This window comes from Chenopodium album, chromosome 19 (genome assembly GCF_948465745.1).
Source record: "Chenopodium album chromosome 19, dcCheAlbu1.1, whole genome shotgun sequence".
Classification (NCBI taxonomy): domain Eukaryota; kingdom Viridiplantae; phylum Streptophyta; class Magnoliopsida; order Caryophyllales; family Amaranthaceae; genus Chenopodium; species Chenopodium album.
This window is the reverse complement of record NC_137852.1, coordinates 13,503,388-13,520,197: the sequence shown is the minus strand read 5'-3', so window position 1 is coordinate 13,520,197 and position 16,810 is coordinate 13,503,388. Positions and strand designations below refer to the sequence as shown.

The following is a 16,810-nucleotide window of genomic DNA, read 5'->3' as shown; positions in this document are numbered from 1 at the left end:
GAGAAGGTAGGAGCTGACAATTGTCAAAGCTAGGATGCTGTGTTTAGAAGAACACAAAAACCTCCAAGCACCACGACAGGGGGGTTTAAGCAGATTAGTTTTTGGAGAGAGAAAAAATAAGAGGGGAGTTGGAGGGAAAATAAGAGGGGAATAAAAAGGTGGAGTGCAAATAATAAAATTTTGGGTGCAAGTTGTAAGAAAGGGGAGGTCAACGCCGGAGAATTGTAGTCAACGCCTGAAAAGTGAGGTTAGGTTTCTTTAGACAAATAATTTGATCGTGGTGGTTTTTTTTAACAAAAAATCGTGTAAAAGGTTTTTTCTTGCAAAATGAGGCTCTTAAAAGGTTTTTTTTTGACAAATTTGCCAAAAAATTAATTTAATAGGAAAAAACTTGACTTGATTATATAAACTTAATTAAATGGATAACTCGAGCCCATGGCCTTTGTGGGTGTGACGGTCCGACCCACATGCTTGCCCGTAATAAAGCCATGGGCCCATGTGCTTTCCTTAATAAATCCAATTTTTGCACTTTGTAAGTTATATATGATATGGCTATATATGCAATGAATGATATATATAAAACTTGTTTTGTTATTTCTCATTGTGCTTAAATACTACTCTCTTTGTCTCATTTTGTTTGCACCATAGGTCCATAGGAATCAACATAAATCCCTCGTAAAAAGTGGGCCCATGGTGCAAAAGAAAAAAAAAACCGAGTAAGTAGTTAATGTTTATAATATAATATCTGTATCAGGACATTCTAGTGTATAATGGTGAAGTAGAGCCTGTGGGCAGTTTCGTGTTAAAACGGGCCATGTGCCGTACTAGCTTGTGAGCAATTTCGTGCTTTTACAGGCCACGTGCCAAAGTGCTATACGACCATACCAATATACCATACCTATGTTCCAAATTACTAGGCACAGACACGACCCATGGCCTTAGACGAGTAGTGTAGGCTTGGCTCGACTTAGCTCAACAATGGGCTTATGCCGAGCTAGGCTTTTTTAGGTTGGGTCGGGTCTGAGCCAGCATAACCCAGTGTTATCTTTATCAACCGAAGAGGATCCAACCTTAGACTCTCTCCAATGGTGAGACTCAAGTGATTTATTTTAGGGGAGAGAAAGTATTTTTTGTAATGTATACCCATAAGTTGGTATCTAAACTTAGCAACTCCAAAAGAAAGTTGCTAAGTTTATATACTCAACTTTGAGTTTCATTTGACAAAAAGCGTGGGTCCCATGTCAATATTCTAATAAATTTTGTAATTTATTTAATTTTACCTTTTTTTAATCTTACAATATTTGATATAAAAAAGAAATGGATTTAATCATTGAAAAATTAGACTTCACATGAATTGGTAAGTTGAAAAGTGGGTATAATATCACCATTAAAGGTAAAAAACAACTCATTTTGTATTTCAATACTCAAATTTAAATCTCATCATCGGAGATGGTCTTATGCAATTATGCACACTATTACCCTCTAGACTCAACTCTAAAAGAAGAGATTTGACATCGTCCAAAGAAACGTGGCAAACTCAAGGACGAAACCATCACAAACATAACATAACATAACCCTGGGATTCTCAAATATCATAATTTGATTAGATTTAAATATATTTTTTGGTGAAGGATTAGATTTAAATAATTAAACTAAATTAAATAAATTAATTTAATCATCTTGGTCTGTCACTTCCACCACACCCACATCTTTTGTCCTCCATCTCATCACTAATCAATAAACGAGAAACGACACTTTCTTCCTCCTCCTCTCTCTCTCTCTCTCTCTCTCTCTCTCTCTGTTTCTCAGATATATATCTTTGATTCGCTTATCATTATCCGCGATCTCACGAACCCTAGATTTCTAGATCTCCCCAATTATCATTCATCATGCCATCCGTTTACGCCGATCGTATGACTACATTCGAGGATTCTGAAAAGGAGAGCGAGTATGGTTACATTCGTAAGGTAATCGATTTTTTGTATCAATTTCATTGATTTTTGTTGTTTTTCTTTCTTTGATCTGCTTTGATTGAAGTGTTATGCCTTAATTGTTTCGATTTTGTTGATTTTTTGGTTTAATTTTGCTGTTTTAGATCAGTTGATTGTTAGTTGTTTTGTGATGATTAGGTTTATTGATTGTTGTTTTGACTTTTTTGATTTGTTGAATCTTAGTTGATACTAGTAGTTATGATTTGATGACTTATCGATTGTTTTTTGGTTTCATGATTTTGTTTGGGGATTTATAAATTTGAAGAATGCGGAAAGTTTTAATTTTGATTTTGCGATCTTACATTGCTTAACCTAGTTTGACCTTGAATGTATGATGCTGGAATTTTGTTGCAGAAAGTTACAGAATATCCAGATTGTCTTTTTTGAGCAAGTTAATTTATCTTATGGAAGAAAAAAGACCTTTTGAAAGTGGACTTTATTTTAATCTTATTTAGCTTATAATGACATTGGGTTTTAGTGTGATAATCATGATTTAAGATTTATCATCGTATGATATCGATTTTTTGTGGGTCAACATAAGGACTGGGATTGATCATGTCAATTTATGATCCCTCAATTGAACGCCTGTTTTCCATGCTTGTACTTGTTTAGGATTTATGATGTTATTGAATATTGAATTGGATGGATCGTACTGTCTGAACTTTATGACTAACGTTCGTGACTATAATAATGTGCTTATCTTCTGATGCTGAGCTGTTTCGGTTTCTAATGCCCTAAATCAATAAATCTAAAGGTGTCAGGACCTGTCGTCGTTGCTGATGGAATGAATGGTGCTGCTATGTATGAATTGGTTCGTGTTGGTAATGACAATCTTATTGGAGAAATTATTCGATTAGAAGGAGATTCTGCCACCATCCAAGGTATTAACGATTCTAGCTCTTTCTTATTAATATTATTCTTTTGCTATGGATTTAAAATTTTAGCCATTACAATGTATTACGGCCATGCTCTGTTCCTCTTAGAAATAAGTTTAAGCAACCATAATGTTAGTGTGAGTAAGTTTAGTTCAGCAAAATAAGTTCTACAAGATATATTTTAAGTAAATTAATTATAATCCCGTAATGATAAGTTCAACTAAATTTATTTAAGAATTCATCTGATTTTGTGTGATAGACTCATTGTCTTCTTAAAAAGAATGTTTCTTGATAATTGTGGTTGGCTGAATTTCAGTTTATGAAGAAACTGGTGGTTTGACAGTGAATGATCCCGTTCTTCGAACTCACAAGGTAATTATCTCACTTGGTGTTTTTGATGCTATTTTTTTCTTGTACAATGTTCTGCTAAGTTTTGGCTTCTGACTTATTTCATCCTATAATTTTTAGCCATTGTCAGTCGAGCTCGGACCTGGAATTTTGGGGAACATTTTTGATGGTATTCAGGTATGAAGCTGTGTTCTGCCTTTTAACCATTATTGTATTCTCCTTGTGAAATTATACTGGTTCACACTATATATTGCTGAAATTCTTGGATGACATTGCATTTTTTTTTTTTTTTTTTTTTGAATATATGCAGAGACCACTGAAAACTATTGCTAAAAGGTCAGGTGATGTATACATACCCCGTGGTGTTTCTGTGCCACCCCTGGATAAAGATGCTCTTTGGGAATTCCAGCCTAATAAATATGGTAATATGTTGTTTAATTGTCTACTTTCCAGTACTCTTGTGTGTTGCCTTTGTTTTTTATAGGTGTCCTATAGTGCTGAATTGAGAATTGGTGTTTGTAACAGGCGAGGGTGATCTTTTGACTGGTGGAGACTTATATGCTGTAAGTTGTGTGCTATCTAGACCATCTCCAGTTTGGTATTTTGAGCTTCCCAATTTTTTATGCTGAATTTATATAACTCTGTACCTGAAACTTGTGGTTGCAGATTGTGGAAGAGAACAGTTTGTTGCAGCACCGTGTGGCTCTTCCTCCTGATGCCATGGGAAAGATTACATACATTGCACCTCCAGGGCAATATTCTATTCAGGTTGGCTCTTAAATCTTTAATGCCTATCGCATTTTTCTGGATTCAAGCTTTGCCTGAGACTTATTGTGAATTCCAGTTTTAATACTTTCATGTCTATAAATACCTTTTCTTTTAATCTGATCTTTGTTTATGCATGCAGGACACTGTCCTTGAACTTGAATTTCAAGGTGTGGTTAAGAAGTTTACCATGCTTCAGGTAATTAAAGGACATTCTTCTTTTGCTTGGAAGTATTAGTTTCTCTACTACTTCAATTGCATTTTCAATAAAATTTCTTTATGGAATTCTTGATCTTGGCTGTCCAGTGATTTCCTGATATATACTGACTTTCGTTTGCAGTCTTGGCCCGTCCGTTCACCGAGGCCTGTTGCATCAAAACTTGCTGCTGACACCCCTCTACTCACTGGACAGGTGCATACTATGGAATTGCATTGTTTTGTCACTCTTAATTCGTGTTCAAGTTCTTTTTATTTTTCATTGGTTTCTGCTTCATCCAAGATGTTTTTATTTTTCATTGGTTTCTGCTTCATTCAAGATGTTGCTGACTTTATTTTATTTTTTACAGCGTGTTCTTGACGCTCTTTTCCCTTCAGTTTTGGGTGGTACTTGTGCCATTCCCGGGGCTTTTGGATGTGGAAAAACTGTCATTAGTCAAGCACTTTCTAAGGTAATCTGTCAGAAAATGTTTTTAAAAACTGTTTTTCATGATGTTGGAACTTGGTTTTTTGTCATGTAAATCTAAAGCTTTTTAATGTGTCTTCTGCTGGTTGCAGTACTCCAACTCTGATGCTGTGGTTTATGTTGGTTGTGGAGAGAGAGGAAATGAGATGGCTGAGGTATATTTTTGAGTTGATGGGATTTATTCTAATATTGTTTCATTGATGTTGAGAATTTGACTTTAAATTCTTCAATTCAGGTTCTCATGGACTTTCCTCAACTGACAATGACATTGCCTGATGGACGTGAAGAATCTGTTATGAAACGGACTACACTTGTTGCAAATACTTCTAACATGCCTGTGGCTGCACGTGAGGCATCCATTTACACAGGTATACTAAGATGGTTGCTGTGGTTCAAGTTCTTTGACAAGTATCCAATGTTCGGAAGTATTTTTGTCCATGGTTGCCATTTTGTTATTAGTGATTGATGTTGATGGAGGTTCTGCTTTTATGAGAAATTCCCTTCTTTTTGTTGCAGTGATTGATAGTTTACATCTTTTTTGAATGTTCAGGTATTACAATCGCTGAATATTACAGAGATATGGGGTACAATGTTAGTATGATGGCAGATTCAACATCTCGATGGGCAGAAGCTTTGCGTGAAATTTCCGGACGACTGGTGATCACCCCATTTAACTTTCTTTTTTTTTGTATATTGTACTTGGTGTCTGTTTGTTATGCATGCCATGTTGTGTGGTTGCGCTAAATTCTTGATTTGAGGATGTGCTCAGATTTTTTGCCTGTGTTCTTTATTGTGCTGGCTAGTGCTTTACCAGATTACAGAAGTCTCATAATGCTTGTTTGAATCTAAGTATTGTGAAGCTTAAGTGCATAAGGTTGGTAAATCAGGGCATTTGCTTGTGAATGTTTATCTGTTACTCAGCCTTAATTGTTCGTGGCTGTATTTTGGAAAGCCAATAGATGATATTTTATATCAAGTGACCTTTAATACGATGAGTACATTCGGATGGCTTCTGTTTTTTATGTTTGTTACTGTACTGTTTTAAGGTCCATCTGTATAATTATTTAGGTCATTGATGAGTAGTTCTGCTTTTTTAAATCTTCTGTGAAATTAGTATATTTGAGAGTTGTTTCTGAGTTTAGTGCAATGTTTACCTTCTTTGTGCTGTCTTATGTCTAGCTGTTAAATGCTGAAGCTTACTTTGTAACATGTGTTATGGTATCATTTTTGCACAGGCTGAAATGCCTGCTGATAGTGGATATCCTGCTTATTTGGCTGCTCGTTTAGCTTCGTTCTATGAACGTGCTGGTAAAGTTAAATGTCTTGGTGGTCCAGAGCGTGATGGTAGTGTAACAATTGTTGGTGCTGTTTCTCCTCCCGGAGGAGATTTCTCTGATCCTGTTACATCTGCAACGCTGAGTATTGTCCAGGTAGGATATGTCTTTGTTTTTTCAAATTCTGCGAAATTCATCACAAACATTGATAGAGACATTAAAATGAGGAGCACAGTCTTTTTTCCTGAGGGGGTGGATGGTGATTTGTAACTTATTATGTTTATATGGAGTAGATTTCTACTGAATACCTTTTGAGGTTTTGACCTTCCTTCATCAGAGCCTACTAGATATGGAGTAGTGGCATTCTAATTTCCACATCTGTTTTTAATAGTGGCATACTAGATATGGGACTAGTAACTATTTGTTTGTATTTCGAGATTTGTCCTTTTCTTGTGTGATGCCATACTATTTTGCAATAATATTTATGAAGACATTATCTTGTTATTCAGGTTTTCTGGGGTTTGGATAAGAAACTGGCTCAGAGGAAGCATTTCCCCTCTGTCAACTGGCTTATTTCTTACTCAAAGTACTCAACGGTGCGTAATTAAAATCTTTTGTCATTTACAAGCCTTTTATGCTATAATAACTTCAGGTGGACTATTGTGCCTTTTGCTTAGCAGAAAATATGTATGTTTGCAGGCTTTGGAAACGTTTTATGAGAAATTCGACCCTGAGTTCATTGATATCAGGACCAAGGCTCGTGAGGTGCTGCAGAGAGAAGACGATCTTAATGAAATTGTCCAGGTATGCATTGATTTTTTGCTTTTTCAAAATTTCTGAGTATTAATGATCTAATTTGCAAACTTTTTTTTTTTTGCGATGTTCCTATTGTTGTAATATACAAGTAGCATTCTTTGCACCAAAAAAAAAAATATACAAGTAGCATTCTAGAGCTGTGATTGTTGTTTTTGTTTTGATTATTATACAGCTTTCCTTTTGCTCCTTTGAAATCTAACTTATGGATATCCCAACTGTTGAATTTAACCAATTATTTTCAATGGTTGCAGCTTGTTGGAAAAGATGCATTGGCTGAGACAGATAAAATCACTTTGGACACTGCAAAGCTGTTGAGAGAAGATTACTTGGCACAAAATGCATTTACACCGTAAGCTTTTTCTAACATTTGTGAGGTTATATTTTATGTTATTGTTTCAATATGTATAAACTCTTCTGCCTTGTGGCAACAGATATGACAAATATTGCCCATTCTACAAGTCAGTCTGGATGATGCGCAACATTATCCATTTCTATAATTTGGCCAATCAGGTAGTTTTCATTCTTTTGCATTCATTTACTCTGGATTATCTTGCTATCATATTCCAGTTGACAGTTAAAGGGTTGTGATTTAAGTATGCTGCCCATATGCTCCTCAATAAAATTTGAGATTGCCGTAAGATAGAGAGGAAAGGAACTTATAAAGGCTTAACTATGTACTTGAATTATGTGTAGAATAATCTATATATGAGATTGTAAATATGTATGAGCTAATTTCATGTTCAAAGTGGAAATTTTAAGCTTGCGTGTTTCTTTCGTATTACATGATGCTATTGCTTAGCAAATAATGCTTAATGATGTTCTGAATTCGCTATATATATCCATGGTTAATCTCATAATAAGGCAATGTAACAAAGTATCTTATTCATCAACAAATGGCAAGGTTAACTGGTAATAGAAAGATTAGTTTTTTATGGTTCAATGTTTGCTGATGGTATTATGCTTCGTCGGTTTGATTCTAGTCTGTGGAGCGTGGTGCTGGTTCAGATGGTCAAAAGATTACCTATAGCTTGATCAAGCTTCGTTTGGGAGATCTCTTCTACCGTTTAGTGTAAGTGGAAAATCTACAGCTATATTCCAAGTTTGAGTAATTTTTATTCTCTTCACAGGAAGCTCATAACGTAATTATCTTTGGTATACAGGTCACAGAAATTCGAGGATCCAGCTGAAGGTGAGGATGCCCTTGTTGCCAAATTCAAGAAGTTGAACGAGGATTTGACTGCTGCTTTCCGCAATCTTGAGGATGAAACTCGATGATTAGCTTGCAGTTCAGTTTAATCTTTGTTGAGCAACAGGTATTCTAGTTGGTTGGAGCTGCTGCTTTTCCCCTTGTACAAGAAACACCAAAACACTTGCACAGACAGCCTTGCTTGCTTGCAGCCGTTTTTGGCACTTTGTATTTTTCCCCCTTTCCGAGGCTTGTCTGGATGTAGTGTTACAATGTTGATGACTTTATTTATTGTTCCCGGTATAGAATAAGATCCCTTTTACGCTTGAGGGTAAAATAAGTTCATTCATGAGTTTATGTGAATTATGAGGCCGAGAACTTTGTGGCGAGTACCCTGTGATTTAGTAGGAGTAGGGATTGCATTTGTATTCTTAATTTATTTCCTTCATACTGCTGAAGCTTAACTGGGTATCACATTTGTATTATTGGTTGTAGCATTATTTTCAGCAGCTGAGACTTGTGTTTTTTACTGGGCAAAATTCATGCATCATTTTCCCCCTTCTTCCTATTAGGTGCTAATCCGTAATACAAATTGGTGATTTTCTCTTCACAGAATTTCCAGAATGTCTAATAAATATGAACTTTCATATTAGGCTATTAGCAGTCCAAAGCAGTTACTATACGGAGTAGTTGAATGAATGCTTGCATCAAAGCTTGAGAAGAGAGTTTTATGTAGATATTGCAAATTTAACTATGCCAATCTGCCTTCTTTGATGGCCCAATTTGCTTATTTATACAATCATGGGACGAAAATGATTAAAATTCCACTTAAAGAATACTCTTATGAATGGAGTAAGATTTGTACTTAATTTATGATGAATATCATTGGCAATTTGGCATAACTGTGTTGAACATTTTGAGGGCCTTGTAAGCTGAGTTAATAAAGAACTAGCCTTCTAGTCCGTGCAATGCATGGGATGTTTAATTGTTTATAGTATACAATATAAATTTTTATTTTATATTATATTTTAATTAAAAAATGAAAGTTGAAGAACTACGGAATGACAATGGATCAGATTCGGGTTGGATGAAGCTTCACCCGCATCCATCCGCTACTCCATCCCTCCATCCGATCCACCCATCATTCGCCTAACCCATCATCCATATCTGATCCATCCATCATTCGCGGGTGAAACAGATGGATCGGTGCTTAGAGGGTGATAACGATAATAAAATTCACTTCTCTTAAAATTAAAAATTACAATTAAAACGGTAATTTGAAAATGGCACACAACATTAATTAATTAATCGTCATTATCTTTGGCTCTGGTCTTCTTCAACTTGGACTTTCTTGACCTTGTACAATCAAACACTTAACAGTCACTGGCAATGGCCAGATTGATCTAAAAGGAATATAGAAGAGCAGAAGATTCAAGTTCATTATCTACACCACTAAGAGTATTAGGATGTTTTATTAAAATGATTTGCATGAGCAATGTAAGCGCTGTACTCAGTGTACTTCATGAAGGGTCAACTAATAAAGTATATTTCCTTTATTTTTTTAATATATATCGGGTGGATGATGGATCGGGTGGTAAGCGGATGATGGATCGGGTGATGGATGGCTTGGAGCTCCATCCAAATCCGATCCGATCCGTCACCCGTTTCATCCATTATCCGTCTGTCATCCATTTAAATCGGGTTTTCGTCCATGTATTTATAGCGGGTGGATCGGGTTGATGGATATCCATATAAAATTGTCATCCTGAAGAAGGGATGAAAATTGAATGTAGTTATAAAAGATATTAAGTTGGGGAAAAATGAATCAAATAATTTCATACCTGTATTGAATTAGAAATTTTTTTTTTGGAAGGAAATGTATTGAATTAGAATTAAAGCTAGGTCTTTTTTTGTTTTTTTTAAATATAAGAAAGGGGATTAATTAATGAAGGGAGGTGACATGTGGCATTGGTGAAAAATAAAGTTTGCATGTGGCTAGATTGGGATGATGATTTGTGTTTTTAAATACTAAGTATAGATATAGATTATGCCAAAACTAAAATGAAAATTCGACAATTAAAGAGGCAATACAAAATGAGTATTTTTTACCTCCAAAATGAGACTCACTTTGAGTATTGAAATACAAAATGTGTTGTTTTTTTTACCTCCAATGGTGAGATCATACCCACTTCTCAATTTAGCAACTTATGTTAAGTCTAATTTCTCAATGGTGAGACTCTCTAAAATATACAAATGTCACTTTCAATTTATGGTCCATCAATTATTGTAAGATTAAAAAATAATAATAAAAAAAGGTAAAACTTAAATAAATTACAAAATATATTAGAAAATTTATCAAGGACCCATACTTTTTGTCAAATGAGACTTAAAGTTGAGTATCTAAACTTAGCAACTTTCTTTTGGAGTTGCTAAGTTTAGATACCAACTTATTGGTATACATTGCAAAAAATACTCTCTCTCCTAAAAATACTCACTTGAGTCTCACCATTGGAGAGGGTCTAAATGTCTAATGGTATGAGAAAGTTAGAGGCGTAATCAAGACATAAAAATATACTACTGTACATTTGTTCCCATTTGTTAAGTAAAATAGTTAAGTGAAATCTTGTTAGATTCGTTACAATACTTTTTTAAATTGGGGTAGTTTTTTAATAAAACTTTTGTAACGAGTAGTTGTTCACAAATTGACATGTTAGGCGAATAGTTCCTTTGACTTTCTTGACAATTTTTCTTAATTTAAATGCCCTATGAAAAGACACTTCTTGAACACTTCTTCTAAGATGTTGATCATTTTTCTTAAAAGTAAAATTCAGGGGGAAATTAGGAAAGGTATCATTGATTCATTGGTACATACTATACTAACATGGAGGAAATGTTGAATGCACTATCTAGAGTACATTTCCTAAAGTAGTTTGTTATCGTTGTAGACTTGTAGTTTTGATTGAACATGCATGTCTAGAGTTCTAGACTACATTTCCTAAAGTTTATGTATGAATTGAACCATTTTTATTATTTTTTATCGGTAAACTATAGAAAAGGCCCCCCACTCAATTATAGGAATGTGGGGCTATGAGGAATCGAACCTTGTTATGAAGTAAATTTTAATAAATTATTGTTTGTTCAAATTAGGAAAAATGTCAAAAAAAAAAAAAACCCTTTTAAATGCACCGCTTTGCGGAAAAAAACTTTTAAAAGCTTTATTGTTAGAAAAAACCAAAGTTAATTTTTTTCGCAACAAAGGACATGTTTGCGGAAACCAAGACAAAAGATTGAAAACTTGATTATGGGAAAATTAGGTTATATGCTTAACTATTAATTCAACCCAAAAAAAAAGAAAAAACAAATTTAGACTTAATTAAATTAAGAAACCCACCACCACCAACACCACCAATCATCACCCAAACCACCCACCACCACCCAGTATCAAACCCAGCACCTTCGACGCGCCATCACCACCCCACGCACCCATCAACCCGCCAGCCCACCACCACTTCACGTACTCAGCAACCCACCACCACCGCCCCTCACGCACCCAGCAACCACGAAACCCACCCACAAAACCATATCCACGAAACCCAGCACCTCGCCGATCTTCAACCACGAAACCCAGCACCACCAATCCACGAAACCAACGAAACCTACCCACGAAACCAACCCACGAAACCCGACGATTTGAAACCACGAAACCCACCCACGATCTGAACCCACGAAACCACGATCTGAACCCACGAAACCAAACCCAAAACACGATCTGAACCCACGAAACCAAACCCAAACCCACGCTCTGAACCCACGAAACCAAACCCACGCCGCCGATCTGAAACCACCACCGCTCTTAACACCAAGAAGCCACCATGAAAAGGGGGTTGGAGGAGGAGAGAGAAAATTAAAGGGGTGAGAGTTTAATTAATTAAGCTTGGGGTTTAATTTAATGAAATCAGATTTGTAATTTAATAAGAGTGTTTAAGAGAAAAAGTAAGGGCATATATGTCATTTTACAGCCCAAAAGTTACTAAATAAGGAATTTTTTTTTTGTTGCAAGTAATATGAACCACCCCAAAATCGAAATTGTTGCATGTAAAATGAACCGGAGGTAGTATATTATTATTATAAAAAAATTTATATAAATGCAAACTACAATGTTCAATTATATACTCGTAAAAAAATATTCAAATAATAACTCAATTTTAATTTGACAATGACAATTTCGATTTTAAAAAACCATTAAAATAAATTCATCGATTATACTATTATATATCTACAACTAGGGCTGTACACAGTTTGGTCTAGACCGTAATTAAACCAGACCAAACCGCATTTTGGCGGTTTGGTTTGGTTTACGGTTTGGAAAAATATGGTTTGATTTCGATTTTTGGGGAAATATGGTTTGCGGTTTGGTTTGGTTTTTCGAAAATTATAATCCAAACCAAACCGTAAACCAGTAAACCGCATTTTAATATTTATATAATTATTAATTAAATTAAAATAGTTATTATATATTATAAAAAAATTGAAAAAGCAAAAAAAAAACATGAAAAATCATTAGAAGACTATATGATCAGTATACTACTATACTCTATACTCATTCTCAAATATCAATACTTAAAATTCAATAGGTCATATAACTCATATTGCTCTTATTGTATTAGCACTTAGCACTTGATTAGTTGGTTTCTAGTAAAATTTAGTCCCTTTGGGCTAATTATTTAAACTTTATTGTAAATTTATTAATGTTTGACAATTTTTTAGGAAAAAATGTCGTCTCATCATAGACCGCAAACCAAACCGCACCAAACCGCATTGTTACGGTTTGGTTTGGTTTGGTTTCAATACTAATATGGTTTGGTTTGGAAAATTGACCAAACCGTATTTTGCGGTTTGGTTTGATTTAGACGCAAACCGCACCAAACCAGACCATGTTTACCCCTATCTACAACATTAGCAACTTGACTGCTCACTAGTTAATACGAGTAAATTAAAATTGACCCAACCGGAACCAAACCCGATAAAAAAAAGCAAGTGGAATGCGTGGACTTGTCAATCTCCTTCTTAACAATTAAGGCATCATATAATCGGTCATCGTGGCCTCGTGGGAAAAACTCTCTCATCAACGCGGAAAAACCAACAACAAACCAACTCATAAAATCATTCTCCTTCACCTCCATTAGAGAGAAAAGCATCATCAATGGGGTTACAATGGATGCTACTCACCTACGCAGTTGCAGCTGAGGCCGCCATTTTTCTTCTCATCTCACTTCCTTCACCCAAGCTTCTCAAGACTCGTCTCGTTTCTCTCATCTCTCTCATTCTTCAGCCGTTAATGTTCATCGTCCCTTTTGCTGGGTTTCAGCTTCTCGGTATCTCTTTCTCTCTCCTCCTTTTGATTTTCCTTTTTTGTATGATTTTGATTGTTGATTTTTGATTTTGATTTTGATTTTGGTTTTAGATATTTACTGGAAGTATGAACACCGATTGACGTGTACTTCTGAGATCTGCACTGCTTCTGAGAGGGATCGCTATGAAAAATCGGTATTTTTCTCGTTTTTAGGGTTTTCATTTCTTGATTTTCTGTAATTTGATGTCTATGTTTGTGTGTTGTTGAATTTCCGATGATTGATTGCTATCATATTTAGGATTAATGGGACTATTTGATTGCCATGGATTTCCTTTTGCTATATTGTTGTTTTGTTGTTGAGAGTTTGGCGTGGATATGCTGAGAGTTGTTGTAACGTCGATTTCGAGGTTTTGCCGGGCTGGCGGTGATTGCATTGTTGAAAACTTTTCTAATGGAGTAGAGTGGCTGAGCCAAGGGAGGTTTTAGAGATATAGTTGGTACTCCTTTTGGCTTTTGTTAGTTGCAATTTACAATCGAGTTTTAGGAATGTGAATTTGTTGCGAGTGAACCTTAATTACAAAGCTGTTGGTAGTTGTGGACTTGTGCTGCTTTGGCTATTGGAATTTGAAGCTGTTTGCTGTGTGAAAAGATGATTTGGTACTTTTTTTGTTAAGGGTAGACAAGAATAGTGCTTAGATTTTCTTCACAAGGTAGAAATGCACGGTTTTGTGGGAATTTAATTTCTAGAGTGTAGAAAAATCTGATCATATTTGACATTCTGTACGTTTTGCTATGATCCTCTAGTCACTTTATTGTGCATTTTGCAGTATTATTGTTATTGTTTTGTTGATTTCCTTTTAGCGCATAGGATTGGCTAGGTGCAGGTTTATGTTTTTTCTTTGCAAAAGCATTCTATTCCTTCTCCCACGTAGAATCCACACTAGAAAATTTTCTATATTTGAGATCCGATAATTTGTTGTCTAGTTTACTGCATTAATGTGGTTAGCCGAAGAAGTGCTTTGTTTTTTTAAGCTTGGAACCTCAGTCATATGAAGTCATCTCGGTCTTTTGGAGTAATGCATCTATTTTTGACTGCTTTAGGCATCTGCCTATCTTTGTAAATTTAAGTTTTTGTTGTAGTTTCATACCCTCATTTGCCTCTTCCCCTTCTAAGTATGACAAGACCAGATATTAACCATAATTGAAGAGGCATCCACCTATTGTGGAGTAGAGAGTAGAGTGTGGGCAAGCACTTTTACATTTAGTGAATGGTAGAATAATCTTAGATTTGAAAATGTTTGTATATTGCTCGGGAGAATTTGAGCATGTTTCATTTTCTATATCAGCGTTATTTTGGGAGGTATGCTTTTTATTTGGCAGTGTTGTTAAGTGTTATCGAAATTTAACTGTGCAGCTATTTGATGTTTAGATTTTTAGCTTGTGCCCCCCTCCCTTTTGTTTTCTTTTTTAATTTCCCTCCAAATGCCTGTTCCATGGCCTACCTCTTTGTTTCATCTCAGCTTATTCTTGTTTTGTTTCCTCTTATTGGCCTGTTTTTTCTCTTATTTCTCTTAAATTCTTCTCCTCTCCAAAGTCTGAACTACTTCCTCTCCATAATCTCTGTCAAGCTGGTATCAGGGCCTACTTCATTACCCGTTGTTGTTGCTAGTCTGTATAATATAACTAAATAGTAGCTGAGGATGCTATGTTTTACAAAATATCCATTTGGAAAAGGTTCTTTCTAGTGGATATGCTTAGAATTTATGGAAATACAAGTATATATTTAAAGATATTAATAGTCAAAGATGTGAATTGAAGACTGTGATAAAGCAAGTGTAACCATTTTACTGAAATGGGGGTAACCTCACCTCTATATCATCTTTTTCTCCTTAATTTCTTTTAGACTTTTGTCTCTTCTATGGTACTCCTTTGTAAATGTCTAAACAACAGAGCCCAGGTTCTTTTAAACTATTGCTGCCAGTAAAAATCCCTACATCACCATGATTAACTTTATAGACAGTACCAACTTCATTTCTGTTTGAAAATGAAAATGCTGGTTCTCTTTGCTTTTGATTGGAGTAGACAGAGGGTGAAACCTTTAAATGACAATAAATCAGTTACTGTTTCATCAGTCTATTTTTAATGACCACCATATTAACCATCAACTATCTCCTGAATTTTCTTACCTACCATTACTGATCCTTATAAATAGGAGAGTGGAAATTGATGAAGGCGAGAGAGTAGGTGATAGGGACAACATGGAGAAATATGCTAGAAAAATATAGTGAAGTCATTTTCTTGCAAAATAGGAATTAGAGAGGGGTGCGAAGCATTATAATAAACTAGTGAGGCTGGCTTGGTGCCACTCCTAGCTAGCTTCTATACACCTTCTTTTGTCTGTTTTACTCTTCACTTTGAAGCATTTGTCGGATTTAAAGTAAAAAAGAGAATCCTTGTGTAATATAATAACTTATAAAAGTGAAGCGAAACAAAGTTCTTTGGCATGGTTTATCCTTCTTACAGCTGAATCTTGAACCTTTCCAAGTATTCATTCCATGTGTGGTGCCCATTTGGTGTTGATTTATGCATGCATGACTGCAATAGCCGGTTTTATTATTTTCTATAAAATTTAACCGTGGCGTCTTTTTCCATTGACAGATGTACAAATCTCAGAGGAATGTGATTCTTTGTGCTTCAGCCTGTCTTCTCTACTGGTATGTGTGCAGCTGCTGAAATAATGAAATCTTTAGTTTGCAAAACAAGTTTTTCTATGGCTTGAACGCTTGATTATGATTAATGAAAATTGGCCGTATTATAGGTGCATCTACCGTGTGTGCAAGTATTACAAGGATATTCAGAACCTGGAGGAAATTGAAAAGAGGTACAAGAAGCTATAAACTTCCTAAGCTTTCACCTGTTTCTCTACCACAAACATGGAGATTAGAAGCTAGTTAAGGCGGTTTTTGATGTCAGGATACACACTTCAGCTAAAGGAGGCCCTTCTTATTGTCGTTTTATTTCTTTTTGTTGTTGAATCTGTGGATGGAATTTATTGTCTATAGAAACTTAAGTAGATTTCTCTTTGTATGTTACCTGTAATGGCTCGCCTGGTCGCCAGAATACTGTGAAGTTGTGAATTATTTTAATTTAAACGTATCTATCTTATACAAAGTATGAACTTATTAGCTCTTATAAAGCTGAACTTAACCGTTTTTTTCATGAAATAAGTGGAAATAAAGCGAACTGAAAAATGATATTGATTATGCGTATGGTTATACTCCACTTGGCGTTTTGTAGGAGCACAATAATAGAAAAGTTTATTATTTTAACGTACATAAAATAATGTGGTGGGGAATAAATCTGGGAATCCTTGCTAACAAGTAACAAGAGCCTTGACACCAGCATTGGTGATTGGACTCGGGGATACATCTCTATTGACTGGGAAGGAAGACCTCACTAAGACTCTCATCGAGTTCGTTTGTACTTTGTGGAGTATCTGGCTCGCCTGCAACAATGTAGT

At 35.3% G+C, this 16,810-nt stretch overlaps 2 protein-coding genes across 2 annotated transcripts; both read left to right on the top strand.

Moving 5' to 3' along the window:
• Window positions 1-1,729: 1,729 nt before the first annotated feature.
• LOC145596169 (V-type proton ATPase catalytic subunit A-like) lies at window positions 1,730-8,443 on the top strand. The gene is made up of 20 exons (XM_081652590.1): window positions 1,730-1,967; window positions 2,746-2,872; window positions 3,183-3,238; window positions 3,335-3,391; window positions 3,525-3,636; window positions 3,740-3,777; window positions 3,881-3,982; window positions 4,122-4,178; window positions 4,320-4,391; window positions 4,546-4,647; window positions 4,754-4,816; window positions 4,897-5,029; window positions 5,212-5,318; window positions 5,897-6,091; window positions 6,445-6,531; window positions 6,635-6,739; window positions 7,003-7,100; window positions 7,183-7,261; window positions 7,732-7,820; window positions 7,912-8,443. Exons 1-20 carry the CDS (start codon window positions 1,890-1,892, stop codon window positions 8,024-8,026), a joined length of 1,872 nt encoding a protein of 623 aa, XP_081508716.1. The 5' UTR covers window positions 1,730-1,889; the 3' UTR covers window positions 8,027-8,443.
• Window positions 8,444-13,045: 4,602 nt separating this feature from the next.
• Window positions 13,046-16,461, top strand: LOC145595017 (uncharacterized). Its single transcript, XM_081651368.1, has 4 exons — window positions 13,046-13,312; window positions 13,402-13,484; window positions 15,949-16,004; window positions 16,109-16,461. The coding sequence occupies exons 1-4, from the start codon at window positions 13,141-13,143 to the stop codon at window positions 16,185-16,187; spliced, it is 390 nt and encodes a 129-aa protein (XP_081507494.1). The 5' UTR covers window positions 13,046-13,140; the 3' UTR covers window positions 16,188-16,461.
• Window positions 16,462-16,810: the final 349 nt, after the last annotated feature.